Source organism: Dromaius novaehollandiae, chromosome 1 (genome assembly GCF_036370855.1).
Source record: "Dromaius novaehollandiae isolate bDroNov1 chromosome 1, bDroNov1.hap1, whole genome shotgun sequence".
Classification (NCBI taxonomy): domain Eukaryota; kingdom Metazoa; phylum Chordata; class Aves; order Casuariiformes; family Dromaiidae; genus Dromaius; species Dromaius novaehollandiae.
The window spans coordinates 116,330,229-116,348,273 of NC_088098.1; the positions used below are offsets into that span (position 1 = coordinate 116,330,229).

At 42.2% G+C, this 18,045-nt stretch overlaps 1 protein-coding gene across 15 annotated transcripts in view; it reads right to left on the reverse strand.

Annotated features, from left to right (window-relative positions):
• Window positions 1-18,045, reverse strand: part of TIAM1 (TIAM Rac1 associated GEF 1) — a 201,776-nt gene that overhangs the window by 45,327 nt on the left and 138,404 nt on the right. For all 15 annotated transcript variants that reach the window (XM_064524046.1, XM_064524061.1, XM_064524057.1 and 12 more), the window contains 6 exons: window positions 17,198-17,422; window positions 15,537-15,722; window positions 12,750-12,896; window positions 10,470-10,544; window positions 9,192-9,362; window positions 2,992-3,096 (listed from right to left, as the gene is read on the reverse strand). In XM_064524046.1, the coding sequence (XP_064380116.1) occupies window positions 2,992-3,096; window positions 9,192-9,362; window positions 10,470-10,544; window positions 12,750-12,896; window positions 15,537-15,722; window positions 17,198-17,422 (909 nt within the window). The remainder of the gene's footprint in view (window positions 1-2,991; window positions 3,097-9,191; window positions 9,363-10,469; window positions 10,545-12,749; window positions 12,897-15,536; window positions 15,723-17,197; window positions 17,423-18,045) is intronic.

Consider the following 18,045-nt stretch of genomic DNA (forward strand, 5'->3'; position numbering starts at 1 on the left):
GTTTATTTGTACTGAACCCCGCCCCCAGTCTTTGAAATCATCATAAACACCTTCACTGAGAGACCAGAACAAAGTCACAGCTCCAAGTAATAATCTAGAAGCCTAAACACAAACTCCCAAATCACTCTGCCCTTCAGGTGCTTAGCAACACTTCTACAGGGCTATATCCCTCCGTCAGAGTTTGCAGCTTAAGTTAACAGGAATTGTGCTTTTAAATCACTTACACTCTTGTGCCTTGTGTCGCATACAATTATATTCCGGTTCTAACAAATACCCTTGTATTGGTGCCTGTCACACCGTTTGAGATACGGAAATTCCATTTTTCCAGACAAAGTCACCTGGGCCAGATATTTAGAGGCCCTGACCTGACATCTTTGGCAGTCAGCCCTGATGTACCCAAAGCCTGTGGCTCAGCACAGGTTTGAAGTTGTTTTTCCATAGCACAGGCCAGAACTTAAGTACCAAACCATCCTTTCTTCTTTGGAAAAAACAAAAAAATCACACCCACAGGTGACTGGCAGCCTGCGGGTAAATATTAATTTTATCTCCAGCTTCTATTGACTCTTTGCACGTGTTTAATTGCAAATATTATGTATTACAGAACAGTTATATGCCCACTTAAATGCTTGGGTATGGCAGTGTTGTAAAATTCAATGAGGATGCCTTTCTAGCAATATGCTTAAAATGCAGTTTTCAAGTACAGGAACTTATTATTAAAAGCTTTTTAAAAAGTCAAATGATTTTTACAAAAATCTCCGCCAGATTTCGGTAGAGGTTTTAAAAAGACAAGCAGAAAAAAAGGAGCAAAAATAGCTTCCAAGAATTCTTCAGAAGCAGTATTTTCAGAACAAAAATTGCATCTGATCCGGGCAGCATCTAAACAAGGCAGCTATCCTGAGGAGCGGGATCCATCCTGCACGATCTGGAGCTAGCAGGGAGGGCCGCCACGCTGTGACGGGGACACGGGAGCCCCTCACTCTCCACATCCCAAAGTGCCATTCCAAGCAAGAACCTCTACAAAAAGGGAGGCAAATAACTGGGATCTGCAGGCTTCAGCTGAGCCGTGCGAACCGGAGCGCTGGTCCAGGCAGCAGCGCATGCATCTCTGTGCCATAAGGACCTGCTGCGCCGACGCTGAAGGCAGGCTGAATATTTGGGGCCAGGGCACCTGACGCCGTGCCGCCAACGGCCCTGGAGGCACCGCAGGTCTCTGCGGGGAGACGGTGACGGTGTCGCTCCAAAGGATGGTGGTCCAAAGCAGTCTCCCTGCCTCGGACGACAAAGGCACCAACTCGTCTTTGCTCTGCACGGAGAGATTTAATAGCAGCACGGGGTGGCAGCCCCAGTGCCTTCACCCTAGCCTCATCCTACCAGCGAGATCTTCGGGGAGGCCTCGGGTCTCCTGGTTCCTAATTAAAGCAGTGTGTTGCTTAACACAACAGTGCCACCTAATTCTTCCCAAAAGTAGAAAGTCTAGCATGCTGAGCTTCAGCCAAAACATTCCAACACTTATTTTACAATAAAAGGTACTTTAAAGGTATTATTGTCTGGTAGAACACCTAACGCTAAATATCCTCCCCCTGAGCCCTTAGTAATAATTTTTAACACTTAATAAAGTGAGCTTGTGAATTCTTAGAAGATGATGTTAGAGTACAAAGCATCATCTAAAACGTTTTGGGGAGGAATGGAAAATAGATATTTAATCTCCATTTCTGACTTAAATTCAGCAGCTGATTTGCTCTGCAAGAAAAAGGAATACCATCCTAAGAAATTATGTTTACCTTTTCTTCAGTAATGTATTTTAAAAGCACTTTATTAGAAGGAAGGTAGCTCTAGCAAGGTGCCATCGACATTAAATAATACTATAAACAGCTATTCAGCAGAGTACAAAAATGCAGGTGTTATTATAGCATATTGCAAGAGAGTCATTTAATCAAACACTTGAATAAAAATAATTCAGATTTTCCTATGACATAACCACACACACACACACACACACACACACACAAACAGGCAATCTCACAAATGCAAGTAGTCTTCACGATATTAGGTTAGGTATGATCCGGCAGCACCTATCTATACTATGATCTTTCAGCATGCATATAGTCTCTCTGACTGTAAAGTTTTGGCTTAATTTCACGTTTTCAGAATAAACAGTAACTGATGACTATGTCAACTCTATATTCCCTCAGCATCAGAAAAGTCATGAAAGTTCCTCCAGGCAAAGAAAGCTAAAATCTAACCCCTCTGAGTTTTAGTTCTTCCCAGTTTGTGTTTCATTTCCCAGTATGAGTGCTCCACTAACACTATTTCTCACCGATTCTTTTTCTTAACAGTGATAATGGCAAACCCCAGAACTTCATTACTAAATGAACAAGAGCATTCATAATTGGCAAAGTTTTGCTTTTTATAAATAAAACAGCTACCAATAAAAAAGACTTTAAAAAGCTTTACAGTGTGCATGTGTAAAATTACAGACTTAAAACATGACACTAATTCTGTTTGGTCTTTTTTTTTTTAATCTCTCATTTCAGAATTCCTTTGAAGTCTGTCTTTGAGATGCATGGTATGAAAACATCCCACTGAAGCAATTAGGAAAGCACATTTTCACACACAACTCTGGAGCTTTTTAACCTCAACTTTTACTTTTCCAGTTAGAAAAAAAAAACAACTTATGCACATACATCCCCTTTAAAAAGTCAGACAAAGCAATCTAAACAAGGAATATTCAGGCCTCAACGGTATGACTGTAAAGCAAATGAGACTCACACACACACACAGGCACACGCACACACAAGCAAAACATCAGCTCTTTTCTGAAGATGGAATGTCTTGTGAAATTGCTTTACTGCAGGCCAATCTGCTATGGCCAGCAAAGCACTCTAATTGTAAGTTAAAAAGCATAACTCTGCAAATCACAAATATCAGATAAACATTAGTTAATAGTGTCCTACAAAGTGTCATTTAATTTTGCTCTGTAGGTAGCATTACCAGTTCATAGATATCCTCTTCTGGCTTTGGTACATAAAATTGAATCTGGTTTTCGATCAGGAATTTAAGACGCAGGTAGTGAGCAGAGTGATCCAGCTGGTGTGCCTGCAAGAAGTGTAGAAGAGGATTTAGAAGAGAAAAGCAATGGTTCAAATTATCTACAATTATAGAGTGGAGTGACAGTCACAGAGAGAAAAAAGTGGGGCTGCCCCAGCAACACCTCTCATAAGAAGCCTGAGGATTTCCTGACCTAAACAAGAACCTGAACATTCTCCTCTTCCCCAGAAATTAAATATTCATGAAATGTTCATATCAAGGGCAGTGCTATTACTCTACACAGCCCCTTCGGTTCTGCTTATTTGGCACTTCCACTCCATCCTAGGCTATTGCCAAGCTAAGCAAACTTGATTAAAGCAGAAGAAGCAGAGCATACTTTTGTATACCAAGTGCATTTAAAATGGCAAGGAGGAAAATAAATGTTCTGCTAACAATAAAAAAAAGTGACAAGAGATTTTTTTTTCCTGTTTGTTTTAGTTTTTAACATCTTCATAATTTAGCAAGTAGGTATGGTGTGGAAAATTTCAAGCAAGGTTATATAAAAATACCTGTATATGTCCTCTAAATTCAAAACAGCACAGGATAGGTTAGCTTTAAAAAGCTAAAAGAAGCCAAGAGTTGCATACTGGATTACGTCCCAGTGAAAACAGATCACACCATTTTAATGAATTAGTTATAATTAGCTGAGGAGATGGCATTTGGTCTGGGAGATGTTAACAACCTTTTCTCAGCACGATTAATAAGCTCAATATAAGCAGAGGTTAATGCAGTGTGTAATCAAAACACATTAGAATGATGATAAACACAAAGGATGTCATTCAGAAGCTACTTTCCGGAGTCCATAAACTGTTGACTAAAGCTAATGAAAAAACCCAAAGTGATTCACAAATACAGGAGGTAAATTCACCTCACTGTCACTTTCAGAATCCCATTATTATACGGCTTATATATTTCGCTTACCATTTTCTATTCCCAAATCCCCACCGTTTCCTAGGTTTTAGTAAAAGCAACGGTCCATCTGAAAATTCATGCAAGAACATCGCTATTTCCGACTCGTTATTTGTTGACCTCGTGTTTTTTAAAAGTTCACCTATCCAATTCAAGCCAAGATGACACACTGAGACTCAGCTGACTGATTACACAGTACAGATTATGAGTAATGGGCAGCAAGTGACTGTGGAAAAGATCACACGCTGACCCAACAAAGCCTTCCGCAAGTATTCAGAGAACGGTGAACATTTCTGAGAGTCTGGATTGGCCCATGAATAAAAAAGAGCTACCATAAAAAAAAAGTCGACAGACCTATTGCTGCATTCTGCACATTGCTAGGTTCAGACATGGCCAGTTCAAAGACCAAATTATTCTTATATCGAATTGAGTAGCTGAAACAGGATAACCTCAGTAATCTGGACAAATATCTAGTTAATTAAAGTAATTTAAAATACAGTCAACGGCCAAAATAAAAATAGCTGAATATAGAAGATCCTCCCCCTCTCCCCTTTTTTCTCTCTCTTATTTTTAGAAAAACATTTCCTGAGTTTCACTCATTGTTTACTGACCATTTTTACCAGCTTCCACTCTTACATGCACAGACATACAAAAGCCTCAGAAATAAAAAGGAAGCAGAAATAGTTTTAATTGTTCAAAACTGATGCATTTGAGTCCTAGATTAGTTGCTGGTCAGGTTAGTTTATTATTCGTAGACACAAACTGAAGAACATCTTGCACATGAATTAAATAAATAAAAAAAAGAAATAGAGAAGCGACATAAAGACACAGATTACACCGCTGAAGTCTGGAGGAAAATTCTGTGATAGGTCTCACTGAGAGTATGTGAAATGCTTGAGCCATTTAAAACAAAACTAATAGGGAAAAATATTATAAGGAAGGAATATACTAGCAGAAAAATGAAGCAGGCAACCTAGCAGCCTCTTCCTACCACTCAGTTCTGTCTTCCCGTGGGCTCTTGTGCCAAAGATCTCTCACATATTCTGCATCTCAATCACCTTCGCATAAGGTCAAACGAGGCTACTGAGCAAATTATATGCCAGTCAGAGTTAGGCTGATATGTTACATGAAATCTAATCAAGTCCAGGTTCAGAGAAGGCACCCATCCATAGTTGTGCATTTTTGTAGCTTCCAAAGAGCGATTATGAACTTCTTTCTACTACAGTGAATACGCAAAGAGACATTTTTCAGTTTGCCAGAGGGCTATTTAGAAGGCCAACAGAAATCACAGTCTCTTGTAGAGGGATGCAAATTTATGCAGTCTGAGCCTCAAGTCTTTTGGGTGCGAGACAGCTCCAGGCCAGAAGCTGCATTAGCTGCACTAACAGGGCACAGAGCCCAAATTAGCATGGCCTGGCCCCCCTGCAGGGCTGGGAGGCACGGCGCTAGCCCTGCAGCTACGCGGCCTCCAGTTCAGAGCACCCGTCTGCCCCGGGGCGCCGGCAGGGTGAGTTCACGTCTGCCTGCAATGCGCTCTTCAATTCTTGCTCCGATACCATCTCGAAAGAGCAGCTTTCCCCACAGTCAGCTTGATCTATAGTTCCCAAAAGTCAATGACAGGCCTGCTGCCTGCTCTGATATGGGCACTGAATCAGGCCTGGAGCAGACTGCCAGCGCTCCCATTTTCACGTAGGTCTTTGCAGGGACATTTGCTTAGGAGAAAATTACTCGTGCTGGCCGTTTTAGACATTAGGAGGCAGCCAAACACAAAGATGACAGATGCTGTACGAGAACGCTGATATATTCCAAAGCACAGTATTGTCTAAAGGGGTCACTGAATAAAACTCACATATTTTGAGCCATTCGCTTACTTCCAAGAAATACCATTAGCTGTGGTGGATGCCATCTATCCACTGCAGTACAACCTCATCCAAGTCGGGAAATGCAAGTCATCACCATTAAAGTTGAAACGGTACAGCACAAGAGCCATAGCATTTAGTTAATTAAAATTTGTATAGCTGCAGTGAGGCTTGTCTACCTAGAAATTTTGCATTAGTTAAACTGTTTCAAATAGGGGCATGATTTGCTATTGGAGTGGAAAGACAAGGTCCTCTTAAAGTGGACATAGCTAGACAGCCCTAAATGCCACTCTTCAGCCTCTCTTTTTTGTTGCTAGTCTGGCTGCATCCATATGTGGGAAGGTGGGAGCAGAAACAGTACAGCTTTAATGGTATTAATATCCTTCTGAGACCACCCAAAACACCTTTTAGCAGTCCAAATAAGCGTCTTGGTTTATTTCTCTCCTAATAACTTTGGCTATGTCTGGACTAAATTAAGCAGCTAACCCCATTTAAAACACAACTTGATAGCTTAACTGACGTGCTCTTGAAGAAGAATTTACAGCCTGGGGTGCGATCCAATTCAACAAGCTCCCAGCAGCGTAGAAGTTCGGCACATAACCTGAACTATTTATCCATTTAGGCTCCCCCCTTGTTAAAGCAGGGGGACAGGCTCCTCAGACGGCAACTCAGACTGACTTAAGACAGGTCCGAAATAGCTGGGTTTGGCTTTCTCTCGAGGGCCTCCTGCCTTAGCAAAGGATCGGGATGCAAAGGGACTCGTAGCAGACGGTGCTCCCATCTTCGGGAATTCGTGTCCTCCTTATACTGATGTAACTTAAATGCACATTCTTTCAGCTTGATGTGGGAAACCTTTCATTAGCATCGAAATGACAGCATCACAGAAACACGCGAGTGATCCTGCTGTATTACTCCTGTTTTGTGCCTGTGTGGCTCAAGTTTTTTCACTAGAAGATGCGCCAGATCAAAATCAAAGCAAGCCTGCAAAGTATCGGGCTTAAGTGACTTAGCAGACACTTTGAGCACAGATCCAAAGACCTAAGAGAAATCTGTTTCTTGCCTTTCACGAGAGTCTATTTGAAAAGGGTAAATTGTGAGGAAACAGAACCTTTTTTGCTTCTCTCTCACTTTTTACCCAGCCCAGTAAAAAGACTAAATGCCACAGCATCTTCCATGATCCACTTTTGCTATTGTCCTCTCCATAAGGGTTCTGCCTAAATCCATATGCAGCATGTGTGCTTCTACTGAATTTTAACACATACCATTATGCAAATTTTAGTAATACATATACACATATTCACACTGCTAAGTATTATCTATAGGAAACAATTTAATGCGTATATACTGACTTTTCCTGCCTTCCAAATAATGTTATTAAGTTAAATCTTTAGAGAAATCTTCAAGAAGCCACTTCAAAATATGCTTTAGATTCTCCCCCCACTAATCTTGAATAATAAAAGTGTCACGAAACAGCCTCCAAAACCTAACTCACTATATAATAACAAGCAGCAATGTTAGTATAAGAACACATTTTCTACAGCGACTTGAGTGCACTTAATGTTCCCCCATTGAATAATCAAGCTCAGTTTAACAGCACGGATAGATTTAACCACATCTACAAACATGAAGAGGATAATATGAAATGTAGATCTTGAAATGTTTACTGTACCAGAACTTGACTGGTTCTCAGATGGCAGATGGCAAACTGATGTGAAATGATGTGGATCAGATATTAAAGGGGAAAAAATGAGCTGAATGCAAGAGACAGAAGAAAGAGATTGATTATTAATTGCTATAGAAAAGAATGCATCTATGTGTGTTTTCCAGAATGAAAACTCTAACAGAAAGGAAAGAAATAGATAACAGCTCTTTCAAAAACAAACACTCACCCACCTCCCCATCTCCTCACACAACACCACCCACAACAATCAAAAACCAGTTGAGAGACCAGATGCCTATTGAAAGTGATGGAGCTACATCAACTTACACTAGCTAAGGATTTGGCCCAGTGAATTAATCATCTTATCCAAAGGAAAATATAAATCCTAAAAATAAAACATTACTAATAATGTGTCATCCAGCTTCCCTGTTATGTCTCTCTCCAAAAATGTCATCTTTTCTTAACTACAATGAAGAGCTTTCACAAGCTGCAGCAGTCTTTAATAGTGCACCTGGCAGAGAGATGAGCACAGTGCAATTATTCTAAACAAACGCCTTTCTCTCACCTTCCATTTCTTTAGAAACATACGCAACATGTTCCAAAAGTCCCCAAAGTTAAGCTCTTAATAGCAATAAATGTTTTCTCTTCTTTTGTTGTTGTTGTTGTACAAAAAGAGGACTCAGTTTTCAGAACAGCACGTGACATGAGTTGGGTCTAGCTTGCAGTTAGCTGCTTAGTGGAAAGCATACATTATGTGGATGCCAGAACTGAAAGCTTGTATTTAATTTGTCAAAGCTTTAAACTTCACTGCTGAGCTGTAACTCTTTTAATGGCCAAATGTCTCTGATACTCCATCTTACAAAGAAATCTAGGTGGGTTTTTTCCCCCTTCCAAAATGCAGATAAAAGCTTTCTTCTCTCTTCCCTCCCGCCACCTACACGAGGCAAATGTGACTCCGCAATGCTGACAACAAACACAAGCAACTTCTCCTATTCCTTCCACTGCTGTTTTCTCTCTGAAATTCCTCCCCCGCACCTGCCGGGGGTGGGAGGAAGCGGCAGGGGAAGAAAGGAGGAACGACACCTGGAAATGGGGACCGCCTGGCACCTGGGGAAGGGTGATATCATCCCACTCCTCCAAGGGAGGAGGGAACAGGTGAAGGGAGGGCTTGGCAGAAGCTTGCTCCGTAGTCCAGCAGGGTCTGGCAGGGAAGATAGATGACTGCAATGCTGGGCCATGGGGGCTTCCAGAAAAGCAAGCTAGCTGAGGGCCAGCGGCTTAGGCAGAGCCAGGGGAGAAGTGTTCTGAAAACAGTTTTTTTCTGACGAAGGGAGAGTGGGCAGATAGATAAGAGGTAGCGGCAAGAAGCAGAGTGAGGATGTGGAGGCACTTCATAGGCTCATGCACAGCATCCAGAATGGGAAAGACATAACCCAATTCACATCTTTCTCCCTTCACCCAAGTCAAGTCTAGCTACAGCTGCAAGAGTTTTTCCTGTATGCAGTGCTAACTTAATTTTACTGAATAATTCAGTATGATTCAGATTTTTCTTGACCTCTCAAACGCAGCATCTTGTCTGAGCACTGGAATATGAAAAAGTCACTAAGATGTTCAACTGAGAGGGCTCTGGCTTGTGCACACCTCCCCACCCTCCCGGGAGCGCTCGCAGCCTTTACCTTGCAAATCATTTCCAGAATGTCTCTTGTGGCGTCCCCGGGACGGATCACTGTGAGAGCGGGCTGGTTGTTCGGCAGGCAGAACCAAGACGGGGTAAAATACTCATGAACCCAAATATCACAGTCTGGGTTGTGCTGATGGACACTGCTCAGTGCCACTTCTTTTTCTCTCTAAACAGACAAAATCCATTATAACTCTATCAGCCAAATACAACCTCTCACTTCATCAATAACAAACGTAAGGAACGTTATATGCTGTAGCATAAAGCCCTCTTACAGTGAAGACATTTTATTCATAAACGTAGATTAAAGGCTTGTCTGGCCTAGAAAATTTTGTATTTTACCTGAGCAGCTATAAAGTATGCCTCCCCATGCCATCCACACAGCTATGCTAGCGTAATGTACTTATCCTGGGATTTCACCCTATGGCTATTGGGAATGCCAAGAATGTAAGAAAAACAAAAATAAGGCTAAAAAAGAGATTTAAAATTAAAACTTCAATGCACCATATCTCCCAGTTAGCCAATCCAAAACAAACAAAACTGTTGTAGGTTCTACAGTTTCTACACCTAGGAATGGCAAAATAGCACATCCTAGCATTTATTTTGGATTTCCTGTGCTTTATACATCCCAGTTAGATCTGAGGGTGTGAATCTCCAAAAAGTGATGGAGATTCACAATATCTATTTGCTTCAAGTGGGCTCATGCAGCTAAATCCATATTCACTGCATGAAGAATCTGCACCTTAGCACTGTATTAATGCTGTTTTATAGCCAGGCAAAGAGAAAGCAGCTGTCACAGTCACTGCAAAGTAGAAGCTCACAGAAGCATATGAAAACAAAACAGAGAAAACTCTGCGCTTTCTAGCCGCAATAATCCTAAATTATGAAAACCCCATATGGGCACCATAATTAGTCATTTTGCAGAATCAGCAGAGCCTGGTCCTTCTTTGTGGGCATGTGCTTCCCTTGAGTGCTAATATTCCCCCTGGGTCTGGCACCTCCGTTTGATCTCAGGATGAAATGGTTTGACCACGGACCTCAACTCAAATCCCCAGTGAGCTGCCGCCGGCCCTGCGGCATGCAGAGGGTGCACTTCTCTTCCAGAGGCTCCCTGTCCTCCCTTGCATGTCCCGAGCGAACTGCGGCGGTTTCACTGCCAGCAGAGCTCTCCGCACGGTAGAGCTGCCCTCCTAACGAGGTCCCACAGCGCCTGCCAAAGCTGCATTTAAGCTGGCTGTGAGTCGGAAGGAGCCTGGCTGGGGAGCGGGTGTTTTACCTTGCCATCCGGGACTGTATCATCAAAGATCCCTTCTAGAGATTTCTTTACCGAATCAACTCCTTCACCAAACACCTGAGAAGAAGAACAATGCTGTTTTAAAACATGAAAGCGCCTTTGCACTATTTGAGGCACAGATGACAGCCTCACTTGACTGAAGTGCTGTATCTTAAGCGTTGGGGGGAGAACAATATAGCTAATGCTTAATATGGAAATCAAACTGAAAAATATAAATTTTCATCTCAAAAAACACAGAAGAGGAAAATATCAGCTTGTTAAAAAGGAAGGGGAGGGTGAAGAACAAGCTAGTGAGGGGATGCGATCCTGAAAGACTAGAGGCCAACTGCGTTTACAGGTCTTTCATTGACTTACTCCGTTGAGCTGGACGAATTTTATCTCCTCTTGTGCTCAGTTTCCCCATCTGTGCAATGGGGGAAATGAAGGCTTATCCGCTTTTGCTAGGACTATGAAATCTTCAGAAGAGGAGCTCAGCAGCTGTCTGTTTTTGTAATAAACTTCCAAAAAGCACTTAGCAAACACTCAACTACCACAAGTTTGGGCTCAGTGTAACTCTGCTCTAACAAAGTAAGAGCATGTGATCCAGCACGAGCCAAAGACTCAAATTTAACTGGACTCATGAGGAATGACAGAATGGGAATATTTACAGGATCGACCTCAAATTAGCGTGGGACTGCATCAGGCTGGCACACCTGCAAAACACAGCAACCCGCTCTGCCGTGTGCACAGCTCTGCACTACCTGTCAGCTGTCTGCAGGAGATAAAAGCAGGGCAGTTATCCCAGTAGAAGCTTATAATTAAAACTGAAAAGTTAAGTTTTATAATTCCACGTCACCACAGGTTTATGATCAAGCTGTGGGTTTTGATTATTAACTACACTGTACCTAAAATGAAGCAGGAACAATGCAGAATGGGAAAAGGTCACTTCTCTTTAAGAATTTAGAATTCATTGCTTCGATTTTGCAAATACTTTGCATACTACTACATACAAGCTGAGGGAATACATTCAGATACGACCTATAGATATACTGGCACCTTGCCAAAACTTCACTTTTCTTTGACTCTCTTCAGGATGTTTTTTTTTTAACCTGCAACAAAATCCCTTTTCATCCCTATGCACTATGGAGGAGTGAGGGGTCTGCATGTACATGCAAGTGTGTGTGTGCATGCAGGGCAGGAGGGAGGAAGCATGAAGAACACATTTATCTCTACGGAAATTTTAAATGGCTGGGTTCAGGAAAAATCCAGTGTACAAACACCTAATGTCACGGTATGGACAGAATCCTAGCTCAGGACAGGGCTTGCTTGATTTGGAGAAAATAAGTACCCAGCAACGAGGGTGCCACTGCACCAGCACAAAGACTTCAGAATTTTTTCGTGGAGGCATCTGCTAGTTTCTAGTGAAACAGAGAGCTTTTGCTCAGCCACCAGTTTACCTAATAGTTAACTTTTAATGTCTCACTAAAAACAAGCTAAACAATTTTACAGTATATCCTCTGCTAAACAGAACAAACACCCACTGCTGCTTTAGCAGAAGGAAGAAGAAATCAGAGGTCACAAAACAAAACATGCCCCAATCCTTTCTCCCCTCAAAAAAGTGAAAGAAGAAAAGAAAAACCTACATTTCCTGCAATTAGATGAAGTATAGATCTCAAAAACTGAAAGCTGTAATTAGGGATGTTTGGAAAGAATAACAGGGAAGTACCTTTCTACCACACTGAAACCCATTTTCTAGCAAAAGATCTGGGGAGTGACTGGGTGGAAACATTTCAGATTTTGCTTTTTAAACATCTGAAGCAAAACCAGGCCTGTCCCTACTAAATACAAAGCTTTTTCTTACGTTAGGAAGTTTTCCCCAAGTTAAGCTATGTTGATCATAATCTACAAATTCAAATTTTAATTTAAAGAAACAGGCAAGGTTTTTTTTTTTTTTTCCAAAATTGTGTCTGTTTTATACTGCTGCTCTGTTACTCCTGAGCTTAGGGAAAGTATCTAGCAAAAGCAGAAACAGCAGCAATGGAACCCATTCAGCTAAAGAAGGTGTGAACTTCAAACCTCATTTGAACAGGAGCTGCTATATATATTTATCTGTAATTACAGTAACTGATTTTTGAAGAGGATGGACTACGCACTGTGAAAGATTAAACAGGCAACTTGAAGTTTGCATGTGCCAGTGCTTGATATAAGTGACTCTTCGCATGACCTACACTCTGCATGCTATCAAATAAGCCTTGCAAATATCACACATTTCACCCCACTTACCTGATTAATGCTTGGCCTCCCTTGCTTTTTCTTTGAGGTAGTATCCAGCCCCCAAAGAGAAGAAAACCTGCTTCTCCGTTTACTGGCAGATCTGGACATGGCCTGTGTCCTTCTCCTCACTCCAGATTCCCCTGTGCGAGCCGCCACCTGTCAATGCCATATGGTTTTAAAATCAAAAGTTGCAGAATCCCACCATGTCATTGCTTACATAATTTCACAGTGGAATCTGATGAAAAAAGTGGCAAATACTAGAGTAACAATGTGTATCCACAACAGGGACAACCCTGATGCTGCCAGCCTATTTCCCTCCCACCGTAATTCAACTCATTTCTTCAGACATCAAACATCAAAAAGTAAAAGGGACAGTACCCAATGTTTTTTTGGCATTTAATCTGAGATAATTTAAAGCAACATAATCATCACAGAATAAATCCCCAGCACCAGTGAAAGGCTTTATTTTTTTTTTACAAGGCTTCAAAACTGGACACCCAAAACCTGAGATTTCCAAACCTAGCTGCTTCTTCTGAAAAGTTTGGTCTTTCTGTCTGCTAGTTTCTGTGAAAGCACGCTGGGCATCCTAGAACTGACTCATAACCTTTAGCAGGCCAGATAAGGGCCTGCAAATGGATCAAGGGAGTTAAAACCTATGCTTCCTTAAAGACGCACGGTATCTGCAAGGAGTAAGCAAAACACAAGAAGAAAAAAGAAGTGAGCGAAATGATCCATTCAATCACAGAAGGGTTAGCAGCTTGGGTATTGAAAAATGGCCCGTGGCAAGCCTTTCAGCATAAAAAGCTGTTTTTCTTTACCAGACCAAACATTTTGGGAGTGTTTTCCAAATAAGGAAACTCTAGTAGAAATTAATGTAACATCAGTCAGAGCTGAAGTGTTTAGGCCAAAGTCTAAGCAGATTTCCCACCATGAGGTAGAATCAGGACACCAAGCTCCTCTCCTGCGAAAAGAGTGGTGAGGGAGATGGCAGATACGAACTGGCGCAAAAAGCGCGGCGAGACACCCCGCCACACACCTTGCAGGCTTGGAGACACGCTTCCTGGAACATCTTTTTACTAGATGTCCACACACAAAACTACCAAAATGTGACTGCCATTTGGCAGCCCAGCTAGAAGAGCCAAACTTGCAAGTGATGCCCCAAGCTAAGGAGCTGAGAAACTGGTTGTTTGGGTATAGTAAGTTCAAATGTTACATAAAGATGGGAATAGCAGAGTGCTGGCCTGGGCATCCAGAGAACAGTTGCTCTGTGAGTCACAGTGATTCTGCTTTGGGAACGCGGAGAAACCACGGAAAAGCAGAACTTGAAATACTACTGCAAACTTCTTGATTTCCACAGACTGGCCTTGTGAGCAGTTTCTTAGCCGTACCCGGGGGTCACTTGTGCAGAGGCACCTGGCAGACTTAACAATACTCTAACGAACGTATTGAAGAACACCTTCAGGAGAGCTAGGGGTGCCATGCTATCGCCATTTGGCATCCAGCTCAAAATCCTGAGACTCACTGCACCACCTACACACTACTGAGGATAAGGGAGGACACAAGAGTTTGCTTAAACGAAAAAAAAGCACGTGTCTTTTCCAACACAACATACTCAAAATACCTTTTTTTCACTTGGCTCTCAAGAGAGACCAGCATGCGGAGGCAGACTGTTTTTCAAGCTAACACTCAGTGCTCTGCTAGATGCAAAAAAATAAGTACAAATGCAAATTACAGCCCGCCACTTAAAAAAAAAAATAAATCCACCAGCAATTATCAGGATGATGACGCTAATCTTTTGATATATAAAAGAATAAAAACGCCCCTGACTGAATTACTGCTCTGGATTCAATTGAAGGGTACAGCTGACATCTACAAGACAACAGTGGAGCTCAGCTATTTCTGTGAAGCTCCAGGAGCCCAAGCCGAAGCTACGAGCACATGATTTAAATGCATTAAAAAAACCACCACTTTGCAATACACTTCCCTGTATTTTAAAGAGCTGGGTTGTTACATTATTTAAATTTAAACAACCATTTTAAACAACAGATGACTTGTTTGCCACATCATAAGTAGTACAGAAGCACATTTCCCCTCCCTTGTGGAGCATCAGGTGTTGATCACTGGAGACAGGATATTAGACTAATTGGTCAGTAGTTTCATCCATATGGTAGGAAACAAGCTATGCCCTAGTGAGTCTAAGCTAACACACAGTGAGGGCCTCGGAAAGACTCCTATCGACCTCACAGGGTTTTGGATTAAGCCCATGTACATGGACATTAGAGATGAGCCTGCATTACATAGCCAGATCTTAGTCTTTCAAAATTCCAGAATCATGTACATCCAGCTTTCTGGCTCAGACCAGTAGGAGAGATGGGAACAAGCTGCAAAGAACAGACACAGACTGCCCCAAATGCAGACTTTGTATTTTGGGACAGGCTCATTGCAAGCACCCAGAGAAGCACCCTCTGCCTCCGGCAGTTCTTGAAGCCCTTGTCCTTGTTACAGAAAGATCTGTTTAAAGAAAGCATGTTTACAGTGCAGAACTGGAAATTCAAAATCACATGTTTAGGAGGAACGTGATTCTTCTGCTTTCATAAGGCCATGACTTGCAAGCATCTGCTTTTCCGTTTACATCCAAGACACATACTCCTTTCAGGAAGCAGAATTTTCTGCATTCTAAGGTAAGGGCTCACCCCACAGAAACAGACTGCTGTTTGTCGATTTAATCTCTCTGTTGAACACACGAAGTCATTTGCACGTTGGCAATGACGACCCCTGGCCTCTGTTCAAACTTACCAGTGCATGAAACGAAGAGACTGAAAAGATTCCAAGGCGGCCCATTGCAACTTTAGTTGGACGACTGGCAAAAGCAAGCAGTCTTTTAGGGTTTGGGAGCTCCCCTCCTTGGAGACTAGCCAAATAACAGCGGTACCGAAATAGATCCATCTGGAACTGTTCAAGATTTTGTTCCCAAACGAAGATCTACATACAGCAAAGGTTGAGGAGTGAGACGCAGGAGAAGAGAAGGGGAGAGGAGGAAAACTAGAGTGATAAACACCTTGAAAAAATTTTACTGTTCCCACTAATATATCTCTTTTACCAATGCTGATCTCATTTTCAAAGAACAAGAAACCTTAATTCCCCTTCTTCTTCATTCTTCACTCCCCTCCCTACCCCACTTTTTTTAGAAAAGTTGTCATTAAATGGAAAATAAATTCTTTTTCTTATGTTCATGGCAGAAGTCTTCTCGTGGGACAACTGCTCCTCTGATACAATGCTAATTAATAGGATTAAAATTCCATTTTTAATTTTCTTTGTATTCCAGGATTCTCTTCCGAGCAGTCCCTTAAGAGGCTTCTTTCATGCATCAAGGGCATCTGAGAAACAAGAAGACCAAAACTCCCCAAATTCCACAGAGTGCCCTGGATCAGCAGCCGCAACAGCAGCACTGCTGTAAGAATCAGCGAAGCTCGCTATTATACTTGAAAAAGTGAATTACACTGGGGATAATTAATCTTATCAGTGGAAGAGCACTATAATCAGCCCATGTGAGGGCTTATTTAAATAATTCAAATGGCTGATAGGAAACAGTTTCAAAGTGTTTAGAAAAACTCAGTTACATAAACAGAGAGACTGCTCTATCCTCTCGCTGTGATTGACAGCCTTTGAACAAAGCCCTTTGAACAGAGGCAAAGCATCTCTCCCCTCTCCCACCTCTTCTCACGGGTTTCTCGGGGGTACAAAATCTCTTTAGCGTAGCACATGAAGGCCCCCGCCGCTCCCCACGGTTTGCATTCCAAGAGCATTTGTCAGCCCGGGTAAAAGAGCTACAAACTAATGAAGCAGGCACCATATGTTAGTTTCCTAAAATAAGGTGCCGCTGTGACAGAGGGAAAGGCATCTGCTCTAGGCTCGCTGCTTCTCAAATGCAACCAAGTTGTCCACTTGAAGTCGGAAGGACCAGTCACAAGGGGCAACAAGGGCTGGCAGCCATAAGGCCAAGGCCGACCCTCACAACAAACGGGAACCAGGGAACGCTTCTTCATCCCATCTGCCAGCGAAAGCAGCAACCTCTTCCACGCCTCAGACAACAGGACAGCAGCATTTGCTGGTCTATGACCAGCTCATCTCTATGATATTTTGCTACTATGGCCTGGCAGCCTTTTCCCTCCCCTAAAGCCTTCACTTAACATCCATTACGCTAGCCAAACCCCTCATGTGGAGGCAGCTGTGCCAGGAGAAGACAGCCCGTGCTCTACCTTAGAATACGTCGTTTGGAGAAATGGTGCCACTAGGGCAGCTGACACCACTCTGCTGCCAGCATACATCCTGCCTATGCTGGGGAGCTCTGCCAGCACACGTATATGGCAGAGAGAGAGCCAGCACAGCCACAGCTAATCTCAAGAAGACCCTAAATATTTGCTAGGGGTCTATTTCACATAAACAAGCAAGATTACTTGATCCAGTATGGTCTTCTTCTTCTTGGAGTCCGTTACTGAGGAGAGCTGCATTTCACCCATTTTCTTCATCTTCTCATCCATATCGATCTTCTGCTCCAGCTTTTTTATCTCTGTTTTCAGAAGTTTGACAGTGTCCTCTTTGTGATGCTGCCTTGCCACCGCAGTCGCACAAGCTGAATGGATTGCAGTGATCCAGTTCTCAAGCTCTGTCTGGCTAGAAGTCTGAAGAGAGGGAAAGAGGGGGAAAAAAGTCAGGATTCTCTTTAAAATTTATTAGAGATTAACAAATGCAATTCCAAGGAGTTTCCTTTCCCTTTGATCTTAAGAATCAAAGCCTTAAATCCACTTATAAAAGAAGTAATAAAAAAACATCATTCTTAAGCAGGTCATTTTTAGCTCAGCGCTAGGCAGTCAGCACTTAGAATTACACCTATATCTATGTCTTGCAGCTGTACAGTGTTTCCCAGTATGTGCTTAAGAATTACCTTGCTTGTTCAATGTAATGCAGTCATAATTTGTAGCTCATCATTTAATGACATTTTCTAGACATCCAGTTCCTTAAGGCAGAGAATGTCCCAGTCTCTACACTCTTTACAGTATGGAGAGATTTTCTGGCATGCAAAAGTTAATAATAAATTAAAGGCATAACACATGGCCATGATATCTATTACTAGCTATACTATGATGCATATACGAAGAACCTTTCCATTTCTGAAGATCACAAAGTGCTCTGAAGATGACCTGTATTGTTAAAGGCAGGCTCTCATAATTTTTATGGCTCTTATACTGTCCTTTCCCCAGCATGTGTGCAACAGTTTGGGAAGAGGGGAGATATTTGGCTGGTG